This window comes from Melospiza georgiana, chromosome 22 (assembly GCF_028018845.1).
Source record: "Melospiza georgiana isolate bMelGeo1 chromosome 22, bMelGeo1.pri, whole genome shotgun sequence".
Classification (NCBI taxonomy): Eukaryota; Metazoa; Chordata; class Aves; order Passeriformes; family Passerellidae; genus Melospiza; species Melospiza georgiana.
Genome location: NC_080451.1, coordinates 5,000,776 through 5,018,748, shown reverse-complemented (window position 1 = coordinate 5,018,748; position 17,973 = coordinate 5,000,776). Strand labels below are relative to the sequence as shown.

General features: G+C 46.9%; 2 protein-coding genes across 3 annotated transcripts in view; both read right to left on the bottom strand.

The window, feature by feature from the left end:
• Positions 1-10,303, bottom strand: part of TMCO4 (transmembrane and coiled-coil domains 4) — a 39,523-nt gene extending 29,220 nt beyond the window's left edge. Inside the window, exons 1-5 of one of the 2 annotated variants that reach the window (XM_058039542.1) lie at positions 10,243-10,303; positions 7,342-7,505; positions 6,812-6,986; positions 2,328-2,355; positions 335-467 (exon numbers count right to left, since the gene is read on the bottom strand). In XM_058039542.1, coding sequence (XP_057895525.1) covers positions 335-467; positions 2,328-2,355; positions 6,812-6,986; positions 7,342-7,505 — 500 coding nt within the window. In that variant the 5' untranslated portion in view covers positions 10,243-10,303. Of the gene's footprint in view, positions 1-334; positions 468-2,327; positions 2,356-6,811; positions 6,987-7,341; positions 8,088-10,242 lie in introns of those variants that run through there. The other variant, XM_058039540.1, reaches the window with a different exon arrangement.
• Positions 10,304-12,763: 2,460 nt separating this feature from the next.
• Positions 12,764-14,001, bottom strand: RNF186 (ring finger protein 186). The gene has a single exon (XM_058039544.1). The coding sequence runs from the start codon at positions 13,763-13,765 to the stop codon at positions 12,842-12,844; it is 924 nt and encodes a 307-aa protein (XP_057895527.1). The 5' UTR covers positions 13,766-14,001; the 3' UTR covers positions 12,764-12,841.
• Positions 14,002-17,973: the final 3,972 nt, after the last annotated feature.

Genomic DNA, 17,973 nt, shown 5'->3' with positions numbered 1-17,973 from the left:
GATATTGGGCCAAGAGACAACAAGATCTGTGTGAGGTATTTATACAAAATCTACAGTCTCTGAGAAGCAACTGGAAAAAGGAAAGGAGGCAGCCCAGAGCAGAACAGCCTTTACCAGTGTGCAAGGCCAGATCTCAGCTCTGATTTTAAGAATGCTGAGCTTTTCTTCTTGTCAGTGCTGTGAGGGCTCTGCAACCCTAATCAAGCCATAAATGATTACAGCAAAAGCCATGTGGGGAATAATCAGAGACTGGACTTAGGCACAAGTAATTACTGCTAAGTTTTTGAGCACTTGGCAGTGTTTTTTGATCCCCTATCAACCCAAACGTTCTTACTCTGACTCTTCCTCTTTTTGTTCCTTCAGGCTCTCAAGCAGAGATTCCTCCAGGACTTCCAGATCTTCCAAGGGAATTCTCAGCAGCCAGCTGACTCGGCAGATCAACACCCTGGCTCGAGCATCATAGGATCCTTGAGGAGAGAAAAGCCCAGGAAATCAGCCTGATCAGTCTGATGCCACAGTTTAGTTAAGGAGCAGAGTACTCAAGGAATGTGTCACAGAGCAGCTGCTTCCCCCAGGTCCTCCTTTTATTCCAGGAACATGAGAAGAGACTGATAAATGGAAAATCCTTCTTCCCTGCAAACAGAGCCACCACACCAGGTAATGCCTCTGTGGCACAAAAAGGATCTCAGATCCTTTGGTCTCCATCCTCTGGGGTAGAGGCCTGCTGGCAATTTTGCAACAGGGAAATGCTGCAGCAGGACCACTGCGAACTGGAAATATGAAACATGTCTGTGTGGGTAACTGGGTACAGCCCACCTCAACTGGCATTTTGTAAAAATGCAAAAAAATCCATGCAAAAGCTTTGTCTTCTCCTTTGGTGGCAGCAAGAAGCACTCAGGAGTGTAAAGCTGCACACTAGCTCCCCCAGCAGCACCACGGACAAATGTTTGCTTTTACACTCCCTGCTGGAGATGCAGGAGTGCACTCAGACAACAGCAGATAACTGTTGTTATCTGTTATACTCAATACTCCTGGTTTTGTAAGCAGGTGTTCTTCAAGAAAAGACATCTTAGAAGAAAAAAATATCTTAAATGCTATAGATTTTAAATTATTTGTGCCAACTCTTGCTTTTTTAATGTGTTTCTCTCAGCAGCATCTACTACTTCCTGATGTTTGGCTTTTATAAAGAGTTCTTGGTGCACACTGGGATGGAAATTTTTCTCAAGGTGGGTGAAGATACCAGCAAGACGCAATTACAAAGAGTGTCTGTGATACCCGCTGCACGTAGATCAAACAGGGCATTGGGCAATCTATTAGAGTTGTTTATTTATTACCATCATTACCAAGATACCAAATCAATTCCATAGCTTTAAATGACACCCTTGGTCAGGTTTGTGCGTAGTTGAGAAACGAGGACAGGATTTATCTTCACTCCTTCCCGACATGCGGCACGTCCCGCAAGGCCAGGCAGGGGGAACGAGCCCCCTTCTTTTTTCTGTCTGCTGACACTGCTGGGTTCTTCCTCACCAGCCTGGTGGGAAGGCAGCAAGGCTTGGGAAGAGGTTGCTCCTAAATTCCAGCTTCACAAAATAAGCAGTTTTGCAATAACTGACTTGTCAATTTTCCATTAAAAATAAAGCAAGAACAAAACTTGTTTTGTTCTGCAGTGCAACAGGCTATCAGCAACCAGTGAGTTCTTTCCTGTGAGGACATGTTAAAACACTGAGATTTAAAAAATGCAAGTAGTGATAGAATCCAGGCTTCTTTTAGAAATGAACATTCTGTTCAGCAGACAGTCTTTATTTCATTAATTTTATCAGACTAATCCATGTAATGGATTGCAAGCCAGAGAATTGTTTTATGTGTAATATAATATATGAGGAAAATCACATTTATTTATAATGGGCTTCACAGGACACTCTGGAATTTATACCCTGATATTTTTTTTTTTTGTTCTTTTAGGCAACCAGCAGAAACTATTTTAGGCTGAGATTTTCATAACAGCTTTACTGCCTTCCTAAAGGAAGAGATCACCTGATTCCCTGGAAACACTGGAGAAAAACCACCCCACTCCACCATCATTTACATCTGCTTGGCAATGGATGGTGGGTGAAGGTAAGGAGGTGAAGAGCTGTTCAATTTTCAGTGGCTATTATGAACCATTCCTAAAAGAAGAGTTGTTTTTCCTGAAGGGGATGCAGGGAAGGAGTGTGCAGCTTTTGCCAGAGAGGAAGCTGAGATGAAATAGGATAGCACCTTTTTGAGCACTTCAAAGTATCAGATGTAAACTCAACTATATTATTTTTACAAAGAAAAAGTAAGCTTACCATCTTGAAGAGAGAACGACAAAAGGTCCTAAAGAGAGAGAAAAAACAAATAATGTTCAATTTTAAATTGATGATGTAGGTCTGGAGGGATCAAAATTGAGGCATAAAACCCATCACACTGACTGAATTACTGCAGCAGCTCAGTTCATAAGAGGGAAGCAGAAAGTTCCAATTCAGTGAGGCAGCACAGAGCAAAAGCAGTCCAAAATTCTCTGAAGGCCAGTACAAAGGGCTGGACAGAAGCAGACAGTGCTTGGTATATGCTAAGGCATCCTACATTATTTTTATTTTGTTATGATCCTGATCTTACACCAGACTTTAAAGTTTGGAGGAGCAGGGCTCTAATCCTCCCACTCTAATGCCTTCTGCTCCCTACAGCCACATATGCATCACTAACAGGTTTGAATGTTCCTCTAATGGCCCCTATTTTCTTTGGCATTCTGGGAACTCACAGCCTTAGGCAGTAAGGCTGAACTGGCATGAAGTTCTTCTGGATTAAGTAAGTTAAAAAACTCAGAATTTATGGACATCTGTCAAGATTGAGGGACTTGACTCCTGTGTTGGCTCTTTACCATAAAAAAATGGAAAAACAAATCAATTCAATAGATGGTTTCTATGGATAAATCCATGAAAAAGAGGCCAGTATTTTTACAACTGTGTTCTCCTCTTTTATTGCCACTGGACAAATTCTAAGCTCTTTATGTGATTACATTAAGCACCAGCTCAGTTGAGCTGCTTCCCTCTCCTACACACAAACACAGCACAGCTGAATTTTACACAGAATCCTTTCAGCCCTCTGGGAACACAAAAAATGCAGCCAAAGATGTAGGAGGCTGCCAAAGAGTTTATGATTATTAGTCCTGTAAGCTCCCAAGCACAGTTTGTATAGTAAAAACGTCTCTAACCTGAGAGTCCTACACATGAGGAGTGCAGAATGCAGAACAAACCATCCTGAGCCAACCAGAAGAGGGACAAACTGCAGGCTGCTCCCCAGGCTGGCTGGTGGGGTGTGGGAATTGGAGGCACCAGTACAGAGGGAGGGATGTAACTGGTTTCCCAAAGCCTGAATACTGGGAATGCCCAGGGATCAACTATGTGGGCACCATCACCTCCTCCTGGGGGAAGGGTTGGCACAGAGGTTTCAAAGCCCAGCAGAAGGTGCAGGGCTGGGAGCCTTGAGCAAAAAGCTGACCAAGCAAAGAGCCTTGAGTCTGGAATAAGGTGAAGCTTGTGACCTTGTTGCCATAATTTTCCATGGACTGCCATAAGCAGCCTCTGGAAGAAGTTATTGTGGGGTGCTGTAATGTCCCATTTTGGACTTCCAGGTCATTCCCCCAGGTGTGCCTATACCTCTCTCCCTTCCCCCTTGCCCCCATGCTGAGTGAGTCCTGTCAATCAGGCTGAACATTCCAGCAAGGCGTCGTGTGGTTGGTCAAGTTCAAAGGATGCCCCTCAGGCCCAGAGGTCATTGGCCTGTCTGGGTGTCATCTTCCCCTGAGACCCTGCCCCTCTCACCTGGTTGGTGGCTCACCTGTACCTCCCCTCCCCCTGTCCCTGAGCTTAAAAGGTGATCAGACCATGCGGCCAGGTTCTGTTGGAGCAGTTGCTCACGTTCAGAGCTCTGTAACCATGGAATAAACCTCTGGACATTAAACCCTCCAGCAGAATCCATCTCCTTTTTCTCTTCACCATCGCCTGAAGCTATTCCTCCTGAGTTAAACGGGGTTCCTAACAAGCCTGGACTTGTTCAGGGCCCAGCTGCAATCTCCAGCAAGCCAAGGTATCTCTGGGGTGATACACCGCAGCTGCTGCCTTTGGCCCAGCAGCGAGGGTCAGACTGGCCCAGGCACAATCTAACTGGTAATATTGGGAGCCTTATTCCAATAGAAGTGATGGCTTGTGGGCAATAAACTCTCCCTGAGTGAGGCTGTGACTGAGGTCCTGCCTGCCCAGTATCACCTGTGGCACCTCATATCACACCAGCCCACGTAAATCTGGCCTAAGCATGTACACATGTGCCTTTCAAAAGGTCAGGGAGGCACGTAAGTAAACAGGTGATAAACAGCAACAACTGTTTTTATGGCACCTGTGCCAGTTAGCAAACTCAAATTTAGGCTGCAGTTTAGGCTGTGCTCGTATTGCACATGCAGGCAGCTGGAATCCTACCAGCAGTGATTAGGTTAGTTCACAACTGGTTTGTTTTCCTCCCTAAGCAGCAGTTGTTATATTGCAGCCTTACTGTGAAGTCAGTGTTTTGAATCTCCATGAAAACTCCATGACAAGACAACCACCCATATGACTGAGAAGCCTTACAAAAGAAGGGAGTCTTTATTCAGTCTTTGCCAGCTTTTTCTGAGCTGATGCAAGTTCAAAACCCACTTCCTTAACAACAGAGAGGCCCAAATCCACATTACAGTGAATGTGGGTAGGAAACCACTGGATTATGGGCATTCCAAGTATGCTGAGAGAAAAAACATATTTATAATAAGAATTTTCAACATGTAATCACCTATCACAGCTTCTACACCTCTTTTATTACATTGCCTTCCCATACAACACCCATAGCCTGCTATGACTACTATCTTGAAAGGATTCAGTTCCCACCATCTGCCTGTGTGTTAGTCATCTGCAATGACACAAAAGACACAAAGATAACAATCCATAATCCTCAGATATTCACTGAATCAATGGTGAGCTCACATCTAATCCCCTGACTTCATGGATCATCTCTTCAGCTCCTTTGACATGAAGAGCTTTCAAAAAATGCAGCATTAGTGCCAGCAAGGCCCTGCACTGAACATGCTGAGCAATTAAAGCAGATACTTAATAAACAGTAAATATTGCATCAGCAGCTGCTGAATACAAAGGAGCACTAGAACCATAAAGCAAAAGATCAATAATTCATAAAGTTTTGTCCCCTAGCTTGTTTATTTGCAGGTAAGAAGGAGAAAGCTGATCTCAGCTTATCGTTGATGTTTGCCACACACCAGGGTTTTTTCCAGACACACCTCTGCTGCCTTGCTCTACTGAAGTCTTTCATTCTGCCTCTCCTCTTACAAAATCAATCATCTTGCCCACATGCAGATGACTGTGTTAGGCATTGCTGCTGTGGCATTAAACTGATAGTTATTCCTTATCTTTGCTTTCAACTGATCAAAGTTGTCTATGGTTTCTGTATTCCACCAAAATCCAGGGGATATCCTCAGTTTCCTGTCAGGGCAAACTCCTGTGTGCTCCTGCTGATCCAGAGCCACATTTGTACAAGCACATGGAGCCCTCATGCAGCACAAGCTCAGAGCAAGCACAAGCTAAATTCCATCCTTAATAAACTCAGCAGCAAAGCAGGAAAACCTGCCTCAATGCAGGGAATCCATCCTGAGGCAGAGAGAATGAGGGAAACTGCAGGAAGCACATCAAGGCAGAAAGAATGAGTGTGGATGTATTGAATTTGAGGAAACAGCATCCAAAGAAGCACTTTTATTTCAGAAGATCTGCTCTAAATTATTAAGAACTCTGTTGCTGTCCTTGTACTATTGTAGGACTTTGGGCACTGGAACATTTGGACCAGGAGCAGATCCTCTGAGGCATTTCATGGACTGACAGGAGAGAGAAAAAGGTGGCTGAGGAAATGGGAGCCAGTCAAGGTGACCAGAGCTGTTCACTGCTCTCTTATCTCCCCATGCACAGCCGAGTTCTCACATCTGCTGTTCTGCCAGGCCATTGCTCAAGGTGAGTGTGTGATAGCCTTACTCAGCCAATATCAGAGCACTGGGTGCCCTTGGGGTGTCTGGCCCAGGGTGACAGTGCCCACGTTCCATGTGACACCAGCAGCAGCCTAATGCTCTCTTCACCCTGCATGGCATAACATGAGGTTGGATGAGGAGAGATCTTCCCCAGCAAAAGCAAATGCTGCCAAAATGCTTCACCTCTTTTACCTTTCCACCAGCTTTTACAGCAGAACATTATGGAGCAGTCCCAGTTTCACTTCCTCAGTAAAAGAAAATAAAGTCACAATAATTTCCTTCTGGTCAAAAAGTACTCTGGGAAAAAGACTTTGGAAATTGTGCTCTTGGAGCATGTGTGTGGAGGTGGTTTGTGATACATATAGAGTGAAGGGGCTTTCAGAAAAGTGAGAATCGTGTCTACTGTGTTCAGGGTGTCACTAAAATCTGTACAACACGTGTATGGATGGAGACCACTGCAGTAACACAGTCAAAGTAAAAACTTTCTCAGTTCTCTGTTCTGTAAAGTGAAACCATCAAAGACACAACTCAGCAGACAGTGATCACGCTTCATGTTCATAATTTCCATGAAGTCTTTATGGATAGACTGCCAGTTCTCCCTACAGCTGCTTATAAATAAATGCCTATCAGAAATATTGGTTTTATTTCCCTGACTGCATAAACATCTTCAGCTGCAAACAGACAGATATGACAAACCTCTTTTGCAAAGCAAACAAGGGCGAGGGGAGCACATGGACTTACCTGGGTAATGAGAAGTGGATTTTCTTTCAAGATGGGATCCTTCAGCAAAATTTCAGTGAAAGTTTCTGTGCCCTCACCTCCCAAGCCATCAGCAAAGGCTGTCATGGCAGGTAAGACAGCATCAGGCAGGTCCAGCCACTTCACAAATCCCTTGATGAATTCTGTCCTGAAGGAGCTGTAAGGCAACAGAAGCAGTTAAGGCTTCACAATTGGGTATTTCAAGGCTTTACAACTGGGTATTTTTGGAAGTTTTGAGCAGTCAAATCAAAGCATCAGGAGTCAGATGAAGGTGAACTGCTAAACCAACTGGCTAAATAAACAAGGAAATAATCTGAGTGGGACTAGACCTTGCTTCAGAACATGCTTTGATGTCTGCAGTGTTAACAGATCTGTTCTGTGCTGAACTGTAAAAGCCTTACAGGTGCCAGAGAGAAAGGCTCTTCCACTCCCCGCACAGAGTGTGACACCAGCTCTGGCTGAGCCACCACCCAAACTCCCCCTGGCCTGCCCAGGCCTGCCTCCAGCTGTACCTTTGCTCGTTTTCAGGGAACAGCCAGGCCAGGGAAATCCCGCAGAGGGCGGCGTACGCGAACCTGCCGGCCTCGGGCAGCCCCCGGCCCAGGACAGCGCCCGGCTCCCTCTGCCCGCCGGGCTCGGGCTCCTCCCGCCGCCTCCCCTTCTCCTCCGCAGCCATCTTCACCGGCAAGGTCAAGGAGGAAAAGGCAGCAGAAAAAAAACCAACAACAAACAGTTAGAAACCAGGAAGTGAGCAGACAAATTGCCGTTGTTTTCACTGCCACACTTGCTGCTGGAACACCAGATCCAGCCTGTCTGTTGTCCCCAACACACTGCTGGGACCAAAGAAGACACAGGAACAGGACACAGATGAACAATTCATCCAATTGTTCATCAATTCTCAAACTTTGCACAAAATTAGCTGACAAGAAATATCTCAGCCTGCAAAAGGACAAGTTCCCTTTGGGATGCAAAAGGACTGGGCTCCATTCAGGCCTACCAGTCCCACACTTACTGCAAAAATAACATGAAAATAAAAGTTCTGCCCCTGGTGCAGGGACCAGTACAGCTGCCTGGGAAATAATTTTCTTTTTCTCATCCTCAGTCCTGCTCCTGTTTGTTTTGCTGACAGCATTGGGAAAGTTGAGTCCAGCTGCAGCCTCTGAGAAGGACTTGGATGTGTCCCACAGTCATTGCTGAGCTTTGTTTGTAATATTCCTCCTCTATACAACCTACCACTGCTCTTTCCCTAAAAATAAGATCCCTGCACCACACGGACTGTAAGCTGGGCCAAGGGATTATTTTTGAGACCGTAGATGTGCACACACTTCCAAGTGATGGGCTCCCAGCTGCTCCCCTGATGGTGCCAGCAGCAAACTGAGACCTCAGACAGAGGTGACAACACTTAGCTCATTTCAAATTCAACCTGGGTAACAACCTGGTCCGGGGCTCACTTCCATCACCTGAAATTTCTACTGATTACCTTAAGATCCAATCAGTTTCTAAGAGGCCCAAATCACCCATTTCATTTTATAGTTCAAATTAAAATGTTTCCTTTCTTGCAGACCCTGGCTAAATAGGAATTAGGAGCCCGTGACACTACAAGTGACTCCCAGGGGATGCCGATGGATCATTTTAGAGCCCTAAAAGAAAAAAACTTCAACAGGAGCTGCTCTTTTTAAAGAGAATTTATTATCTGCCTGCCATCTGTCATGGTCCTTTAGGAAAGGTGTCTGTCCTGCCTTCACACTCAGAAACCCTAAACATCCAGACTTCCAGACCAATTTTCCCAGGAATAATCTAACACTAAAGTTTCAATAATTTTACAATTATTTGTCATGTGTGCTCACCTCTGGTCACATTATAGGAGACAGCACTGAAAATAAAACCCCCTTCCCTGACAGATTTATTGATCTCTTAACTTGGGCTCGAAAAGTGAAGCAGCTAAAAAAGATCTGTGAGCAGTACAACTGTTTAACCTAATTTCCTAATAACATCAAATATGGAGCAATAATGGAGCAACACCACAGTGGCTCCTGGCATGCAACAAATAATTCAGAGTGCTGAGTAGCTAAAATACCCAGAGAAAGTTTCTGGAAGGCTTTGCTCTGAAGTTGTTCTGATCAATGTACTTCCCTCTACACAGGTATCTTTTTCCTTATAAACAGGTAGGAAAAAATGGCCTTGGGATTTTCAGACATACAACATAAAAAAAAGGGCAGTGTGTGATTTACTAAAGAAAACTTGGGCCAAGAAGTTTTGCCACAAATCCAAGATGAGGGAATTGAGAGTTAGAAACATATTCCAAAAGTTATTTATTCCAAAAGTTTTTAAGTCTCATGGCACTGGAATTCTGATTTCTGCCTCAAACAATGTTGTTCAGCAATCAACAGCATTGCCATAATCTGTCACTTGAAAGAGAATTTTCTATCACTTTCAGCTCTCATTTTTCAAACAAAGCCCTTTGTTTTCTTGAGAAATTGTGTATTTTATACAGCAAATAACACAATCCTGTTTGGAAAGCTGAAAGAGAATTCCTTTGGAGATCTAAAGCTTTACGATACACGTGTTCCCTGCAGCTGAAAGAGGAAATAGAGACAGGCTGGCATCGTGTTTGTACTAAACTGTGACAAAGGCAACCAAGCCATCATCTCCACAACCTCCCAAAGTTAATGAGGCATCTCATTAACTCCAGAGGAGCGGTTGTAGGTAATTATTCAGACGGGGCTGGCCAAAGAGTTCTGTGTAAGACACAGTGGGGACAGCACAGCCCAGCTGTGGTTACACATCACACACAACGCTGTGACTGTGGAAACATTTGGCCAAATGAGATTTTTTGGTGACCTGCACACGGCTCCAGAGGTGCTGGGAGCACCACAGCCTCTGCTTTCAATCTGTAGATACGAGGTATAAACACGGAATGCCGTTAATTCAGTTCTGTCTCAATGCAAGAACACATGAATGCGTTATGGATGGGCCACAGGATCAGAGCCCGAGGGGACAGGGACATGGAGAAGCCCAAAGCTTAAGTAGTTGGAAAAGTGAGCGTGTTTAATTCAGTTAATCCTAAGGCTGGCACAGCAGCCGCTGAGAAGCGATGTCCTCACAGTGAAGTGAGCAAAGCTGCGGAGAGGGAACAGCACATTGAGAAGCGAGAAGGCAGCACCTCAGCTGGGGAAGCTGTGAGGGCGGACACCGCCACAGCCATGCCTGTGCTCACATTTACCACAAGTCCTTCACGTCTGAAGTCTCTGCGGCTCCACTTATTTACGGAAAGCGGCGCTTCAGGCTACGCTGAGGGGAGGGAAGCAGCAGCCACAGCAAGGGAGCGGCCTGAGGGAACGGTCCCGCCCGCTCGCACCTCAACCCGCGCCGCTGCCCCCGCACAGCCCCTCTCCCACCTGCCCGGTCCCGACCTGCCGCCGGCCCGGCCAAGCACCGCGAACCGGGAACCGAGCACCGCGAACCGGGAACCGAGCACCGACTACCGCCGCCAGCGCCCGCCCCTTCCTGCCCGGCCCGGCCCGGCCCGGCCCGGCATGGCCGCCGGCGCTGCGCCATCGGCCTGGGGAGGGCGGGAGCTGCGCCGGGCTGAGGGCATGGAGGGCACTGAAGGGATCGGGGAATATTCTGAACTGGAAGGGACCCGCAGTGAAGCCCAACTCCTGAAGTGAATGGGCCACAGAAGGGATCAAACCCACTATCTCGGTGTTGTCAGTACCATGCTCCAACCAAGCGAGCTGATCCCAGGATCGCCTGAGGGCATGGCGAGGGATAAGGTGATGCTGCCCAGCCCCATTTATCTTTATAATTCCCTCTCTGTCAGGGCACACTGTATTACCCAGTCACTGTCCGAAATCAGGAGCTAGCTGGGTAAGGTAAGCAGGGCATGGGACTTCAGAGCTGAAATTTTCTTAACAAAATGACCAGCATGAATTAAACTTGAGTGCAGGCAAATCCTTTACATTTTGGAATAGGATCATATTCCCATTAGCCTTTTCTCTATAAATGTAATTGCCGCTCAGAGTCTTGCATGGTTATTGAGCCTAATTATCTTGTCCGATGGGAATGTGTTCAAAAGATAGCAGGTTCCAGAGCCTCATGACTGCCACCAGCACGGGTGAACTCTGAATCACCTGGTGTTAATGGCTCTCAGGCTGAAAAACATTTCAGTGGAACTGCTGAAGGAAAACTTGGAAGGTGCTGCACTAGAACTCTGTGGATCCATAAGGATTCCTTCAGAGGGCCAGTCTCATCCTGGAAGTCACATTTCTGCATGCTGCCCTTTCCTGTTGACCTTTTTTTTTTGGCTCTGTAGAAAGTAGTGTAATAAAACAATTCTTTTGGAAGTGCAGGGTGAAGAATAATAAAGAGATTTCACTGGGCATGTTCATTCTGTTTTCATTTCTTCACACCCATGTGCTGAAAACATACATGGGCTTGCAGGATCCCTTGTGGCTGATCTGTTCAGGCCAATATAAATCAATTTGTTACAGACCCTTACAGTACCAGTCACCCACTGGTGTTGGTGAAAGGAACTCGACAAGAATATTCTCTGTGAGCTTTAAGACTTGCCCAGGGTTTCTAAAATTATTTTCAGTGCAGCTAAATATCCGATCCAGTCTTTATATTTGGAATAATACAGTATTTGGGTTTAAAACTACCTGCTTTTTTTCTGGTTGGTTATTAGCAAATGTCATATATATTCTGCAGTAAGCTTGTTGCTGTCCAAAGAGATGAGAAAATCCTAAGGATTTGTATCCCCTGAAGGCTCCTGTTCCTGGCAGAAAACAAAGCTGTGTTTTCCAAGACTTTAGCTGCACAAGAGCTCCTACCCTCTTAGTCTAATCTGTTTTATCTGCTGTGAGACACTCTGTGTATTTATATACTGAGCAACTGCAGGACATCAGTTTCCATTCTTATCAAACACAAATATTTACCTGATCCAAGGTCTCCTGAGATCCTTAACACTCTTAAACATGCAGTTTAACTAGAGAAATCTATTTTTTCCCTCAGTTTAATTTTAGTTGGGTTTCAGGGTATTTTCTTAGCAACTAAGTATTTTTTAAATGAAGGAACACTCCAACACTTTACTGCTTTGCTTTACTCACCAGCTCAGCTCTGCAGACTCTCTAATACTGTCAATAAGGAAACTAGGAATTGTTTTGACATAGTCAATGAGGAATTGAAACCAAGAAGTCAATGAGCAATTCATATTATTTAAATTTAATGGAGACATTCCATTTAAAAATATCACACATGGTGTGGCGCAGCAGTCACGGGATTTCTGTTTACCTCTGTGAGCATCTTCAAGGGCAATGTAAAGGGGGAAAGAAGAGAGGTCCTGCAGGTTGCCAGATAAAGGAATTCAGGTGAGAGGAACTATTTCAGTGCTAAATAATGTGGGGAATTTGGAGGGTCATGAGGTTTTTGAGCCTTGCCCTTTGCAAGCCACAAACCAAGATCAGGAGTGTTGATTTTGCCTCTTCCTCTCCAATTTTGTATGTAACTTCAAATGACATCAAATGACATCCCCTTTCCCCATCCCTGCCAGGGACTGAGGTGATAATCTGGGTTGAAAAAACTCTTTTCCAAACACCCACTCCCTGATTTAGCAGCCTTATTTCCCACTCTGTCCCAAAGAAAGGTGTCCTTGTTTTCAGAGTGGGAGCAGCAACCCCAGGGTTTTGCAGGACATCGCCTCCCAGGTGTCCCAGATAACATCCTGCAGGGCTGATCAGGAGGGGACACAGACATGAACAAAATAGCAAAAGCAAACCAACACAATTACAAAAAAAAAAAAAAAAAAGTGTGAAAATATAAATATCAACATATAAATAGTTCATTTTGTTTGCAGTAATGAGATTTAACAACAGTGTGCACTGGCATTGAGCCAGCTCAGCCAACTGTTGAATTTATTCTCTGAGAGATTGTTTTTAGGTCCAAACCTCCCTGGTGTGCCCAGCGTGCACCCTGGCCCAGTCCCTGATCTGTGGGACAGGCAGGTTAATTGTCTCAGGCCACAGTAACAATGTGGATCTCCTTGTCACAGGAGGCAGGGGAGTCCTTCCTGCACCTGCAGTGGAATTTAGGAGTGCAGCAAAGCACCATAGACATGAGCAAGCCCAAAGCAAGCAGGAGACAAATTACCCACTTCACCCTCCCCGAGTACATGAAGGGGAGGATGAGCAGGGCGAGGATCACCCCGAGCAGCAGGAGCAGCAGGAGTCTCTGCACAGCCAGGCTGCTGTGTGCTGGGCTGCTTTCCTCTGCGTTCAACACGTCCTGGCTGCTCTGAGTCCAGCTGTTGTTGCCATCCAGCCCCACGGCACAGATGTACACCTCAGGGTTTGAGTCCAGGCTCTCCAAGCGCTCCAGGATGTCTTCTTTGTTCCGGAGCGTGCGGATGAGCCCTCCTGACACGCAGGTGGCTTTTCTGCAGAGAGGGCAGGTGATTGTCCAGGCGCTCCCCTCTTTCCTGAGGATCAGCTTGAGGCAGACGGCGCAGAAGTTGTGCTGGCAGTCCAGGAGCTTTGGGACTCTGTAGATGCTGTACTTGTTGAAGCAGATCATGCAGTCCATGTCTGGGGTGGCTGTGTCCGAGCACCGCAGGTTCAGGTCCAACGTGCTCATTTCAGGAGAGTTTGTGTCCGTTAGCACAGCAAGCGGCCGTGAGTTTGGAGAGTCTTGTTCCAAACCTGCTGCTTTAAAGGCAGCAGGACTGTCTCTCTCTGTTCCTGAAGGTCTCTCCATTTCTTCAGTACACTCTTCAGTGAATCCCACTCTCTTTTCATGTTTTGAGTTTTGTGTTACGGATCCTGCTCTGCTCATTTCTGCAGCACCTCCTGCCACGGGCGCTGGACGGTCTGCCTCAGCCTGCAGTGCTCCAGGAGCTGACAATCTGTTTTCCTTGTTTGGCTTGTCAGTGGATTTCTCCATGGAGATAAACCTTGGTGCAGCTTGTCTCCCCTTAGCTGAAGGATTTCCCGAGTCTCTGGCTCCTTTTATGTGTTGCTGTATTCCTGCTGTATGCCTGATTGATTAGTGTGAGCCTTAAGCCAGTCATGCTCTTACAATATGATGTTTTTATGACATGGGGAGCAGAGTTAATGATTGACTTCCCAGCCAAGACAGTTTACAATGACTGATAATATCAGTGGGCAATTCCTGTCCGGAAGCAGACTCCATGGCATTAGCAGACCACTCTGACAACCAGACACGACCATGATTATTAAATTAGAACTCTCTTAGATGAAAGCAATTTCATTGTTCTCCAAACAGTGACAGGCCTGGGGGAATTACCTGTTTCTGACATTGGTGTGCTGAATGCAGTGCTTTGATTAAAGCATATGTATCAACAGCTTTGGGCTCTCTGGGTAGGAAGTTTGCTCTTGGTTTAAAAACACTACCTGAAAGCACCAAGTGAAGAATGAGATTGAAATGACTAAATTGACTGTTGAATGTCCAATTGTTATTAGCTCTTTTATCCTAGGGTATCTCTTTTTTCAGCCTAGGATAACTCGTTTGTCCTGTTTGTTTTAGTAATCAGAAGGTTTCCAGTACAAACTGAAGCATGACTGAGGTCCACAAGGATCTCTCAGAGTCCATGAAAGAGATCAGAAAACTAAAAGCAAGAGCAGTGTCCTAGAGGGTGGGACCATCTTCTTTCCTGTGGTGTTCACCAAACAACCTCGTGCACTTGGGAATGCCCTTCTTGAGTGATTTTGTGGATATTCATCTCATCTGAAAAAAAAAGCCTGAACAAAATCCCTCAGTCTCTAATTTCTTTCTGCCTTTTAATTTGAGCAGTAAAATACAGATGGTTTCTCGGCAAGAATCTCATGGAAGGAATGAAAGAAGGAAGGGAAGGATCCCTAATCCCAAAAAGCCAGATGAGGTCAGTGTTAGCAGCAGAAGACACACAGTACCACACTGGCAGCCTCAAGTGCACCTGAATGCTCACACTGCCCGTGCCCCCAAGTCCCAGCCCCTCCCTCCCAGAGAGGAGCAGCAGAAAGAAATGAAACACTACAGATGAGGAGGGCAAGGAGTTCAGGAAGGCTCTAATCTCATGAACTCGCTGGAGGGGGATGAGGTGAGAAGAACTTGTTCTTATTTGCTGAGAAATAGAAGGTTTGTCGTAAGCAAACTTCGTCAAAGTGCCTGAGCCCTTCTGTGTTTCTGCTGATGTGGCATATGGTGGTGCTTGATGGACTTTTGGATTGCCCCAAATTTTAGGAGCCTGAGTATCTCTCAGTTGCAGAAGCTGGTATCAAAGTGCAGGAATGTCTGGAAGTAGGCTGGTGAACTGCAAGACTCACTTATCTTTAAAAAGAAAATTTTCTTTTGCATTTCAAATAACTCTTTGTCAGCAAGTTCATGGTGTTAAAAAGATCTGGGAAAGCAGAAAACAGACTTACCATTATTACAATAGTTTAGAAACTTCAGATTTTCCCATGCCAAAAATGGAAATGTCTTAAAATCTCCTGATTTGTAATTGCTAGAAAATTATAAAAACACCTTGCAGATGTTGGAAGTTGGAACAGACACCAAGAGGGACAAATACACTCCCAATATAAAAAGTTTAGAACTGGTTGGGATGAATCTATGCTCCATGTCTATCTGCTCTGTGTTCTACCAGTGGGTGAGGGTGACTTGGCTGTCTTTTGTGCTGGAAAAACAGTTTTTTGTTGTCCTCCACTGACCAAGTTTTCAGCCAAGCCCTGATTCTGGCTCCGCTTTGTCTCTGGTGTCACGAGTGATGCTCCCTGGCTGGCATGTGCCTTGTGCTTATCTGAATTGCTCACAGCCCATTAATGCTCCTCTGGCTAATTACTGTCTCATTAATCATTTGCAGTCAGTTTATGTACTCACATTGTTTTCCCCTCTTTTAGTGTGTTTGCATAACAAAATGTGTTTCTATGAAATGCTTTATATGGAATTGTTTATAGCAGGAAATAGATATAAAAGAGCAGTTGTGTCATTGCCAGTAAAATCCTCACGTGCCACAAGCCAAACATCCCAGAAGATCCTGGGGATACTCCCGTGAGCTTCACCCTGTGCTGAGCTGTGCTTCAGGTGGACAAGAGGAACAGAAAAATGACATCCAGCTTAGAAATCGCTGTGATGTGAAGCCTCTTCTTGCATTCCTGGGACTGTTCTGTTAGCGTTCCTCACAAAGCTGTTGGGATGTGCCCTCTGAGCTGGGAATTGGAGATTCATCGAATCCCAGATTGGTTTGGGCTGGAAGGGACCTTAAAACTCATCCAGTGGGATGAGCAGGGACACCTTCCACTGTCCCAGGGTGCTCCCAGCCCTGTCCAGCCTGGCCTTGGGCACTGCCAGGGATCCAGGGGCAGCCCCAGCTGCTCTGGGCACCCTGTGCCAGGGCCTGCCCACCCTCACAGGGAAGGATTCCTTCCTAATATCCCGTCCATCTCTGCTCTCTGGCAGTGGAAGCCATTCCCCCTTGTCCTGACACTCCAGGCTTTTTTTCCACAGTCTCTCTCCATCTTTCTTGTCAGCTCCCTGACGAGAAATGTACTGAAAAGCTGCAATTAGGTCACCCTGGAGCCTTCTTTTCTCCAAACTGAACAATCCCAATTCTCCCAGCCTTCCCTCATGGGAGAGGTTCTCCATCCCTCTGCTCATCTGGGCCTCTTGCGGACTCCACGTGCAGCAGCTCTGACAGAACCAGGCAGTTTCTGTCACGATGCCAGCAGATAAACCAGAGTCACGGGCACAGCGATGCCCTGGTGGCTGCTGCTGCTGCTGGGTGATTCCTTTAACCGGGTCCTGTGGGACACGTGGGAAAGCCAAAGAGCAGGAGGCTGGCAGGGAATCCTCCCCAAGAGCCCTGCTCCAGATAAATCACCCATTTCCAGCATCCTGTGAGGCGTCTGCCTCAGTGCTAGAGGAAGCAAGGCGCGGAGCCTCAGTTTTATTACACTTATCACATTTAATTCATCATCGCTGTCTCGGCTCCTGCCCTGCCGCTGCTGTCAGCCCTGCTCTCCTGGTGCCACCTCGCGGGTACTCCTTCTGCTCAGCTCCCCGTTTGCTGGGGGTGCATTTCTGGGGCTGAGCAGCAATGATTTGGGATTCAACAGCGGGACTGGGGCTGAGCAGAGGTGATCTGGGATTGAACAGCGGGATTGGGGCTGAGCAGCGGGATTGGGGTTGAGCAGCAGTGATTTGGGGCTGAGCAGCGGGATTGGGGTTGAGCAGCAGTGATTTGGGGCTGAGCAGCGGGATTGGGGTTGAGCAGTGGGATTGGGGTTGAGCAGTGGTGATTTGGGGCTGAGCAGCGGGATTGGGGTTGAGCAGCGGTGATCTGGGCTGAGCAGTGGTGATTTGGGGCTGGGCAGGGGTGATCTGGGACTGAGCAGTGGTGATTTGGGGCTGAGCAGGGGTGATTTGGGGCTGAGCAGCGGGATTGGGGTTGAACAGCGGGATTGGGGTTGAGCAGCGGTGATTTGGGGCTGAGCAGCGGTGATTTGGGGCTAAGCAGGTGTGATTTGGGGCTAAGCAGGGGTGATTTGGGGTGAGCAGCGGTGATTGGGGTTGAGCAGCGGTGATTTGGGGTGAGCAGCGGTGATTGGGGCTGAGCAGCGGTGATTGGGGTTGAACAGCGGTGATTTGAGGTTGAGCAGCGGGATTAGAGCCCAGCAGCGGTGATTTGGGGTGAGCAGCGGTGATTGGGGTTGAACAGCGGTGATTTGGGGTTGAGCAGTGGGATTAGAGCCGAGCAGTGGTGATTTGGGGCTGAACAGCGGTGATTTGGGGTTGAGCAGCGGTGATTTGGGGTTGAGCAGCGGTGATTTGAGGTTGAGCAGCGGGATTAGAGCCGAGCAGCGGTGATTTGGGGTGAGCAGCGGTGATTGGGGTTGAACAGCGGTGATTGGGGTTGAACAGCGGTGATTTGGGGTGAGCAGCGGTGATTTGGGGCTGAGCAGCGGTGATTTGGGGTTGAGCAGCGGTGATTTGGGGCTGAGCAGCGGTGATCTGGGGTGAGCAGTGGTGATTTGGGGCTAAACAGGTGTGATTTGGGGTGAGCAGCGGTGATTTGGGGCTGAGCAGTGGGACTGGGGTTGAAGAACGGTGATCTGGGGCCGAGCAGACGCGGTGGCGTGTCCAGTGCAGAGCGC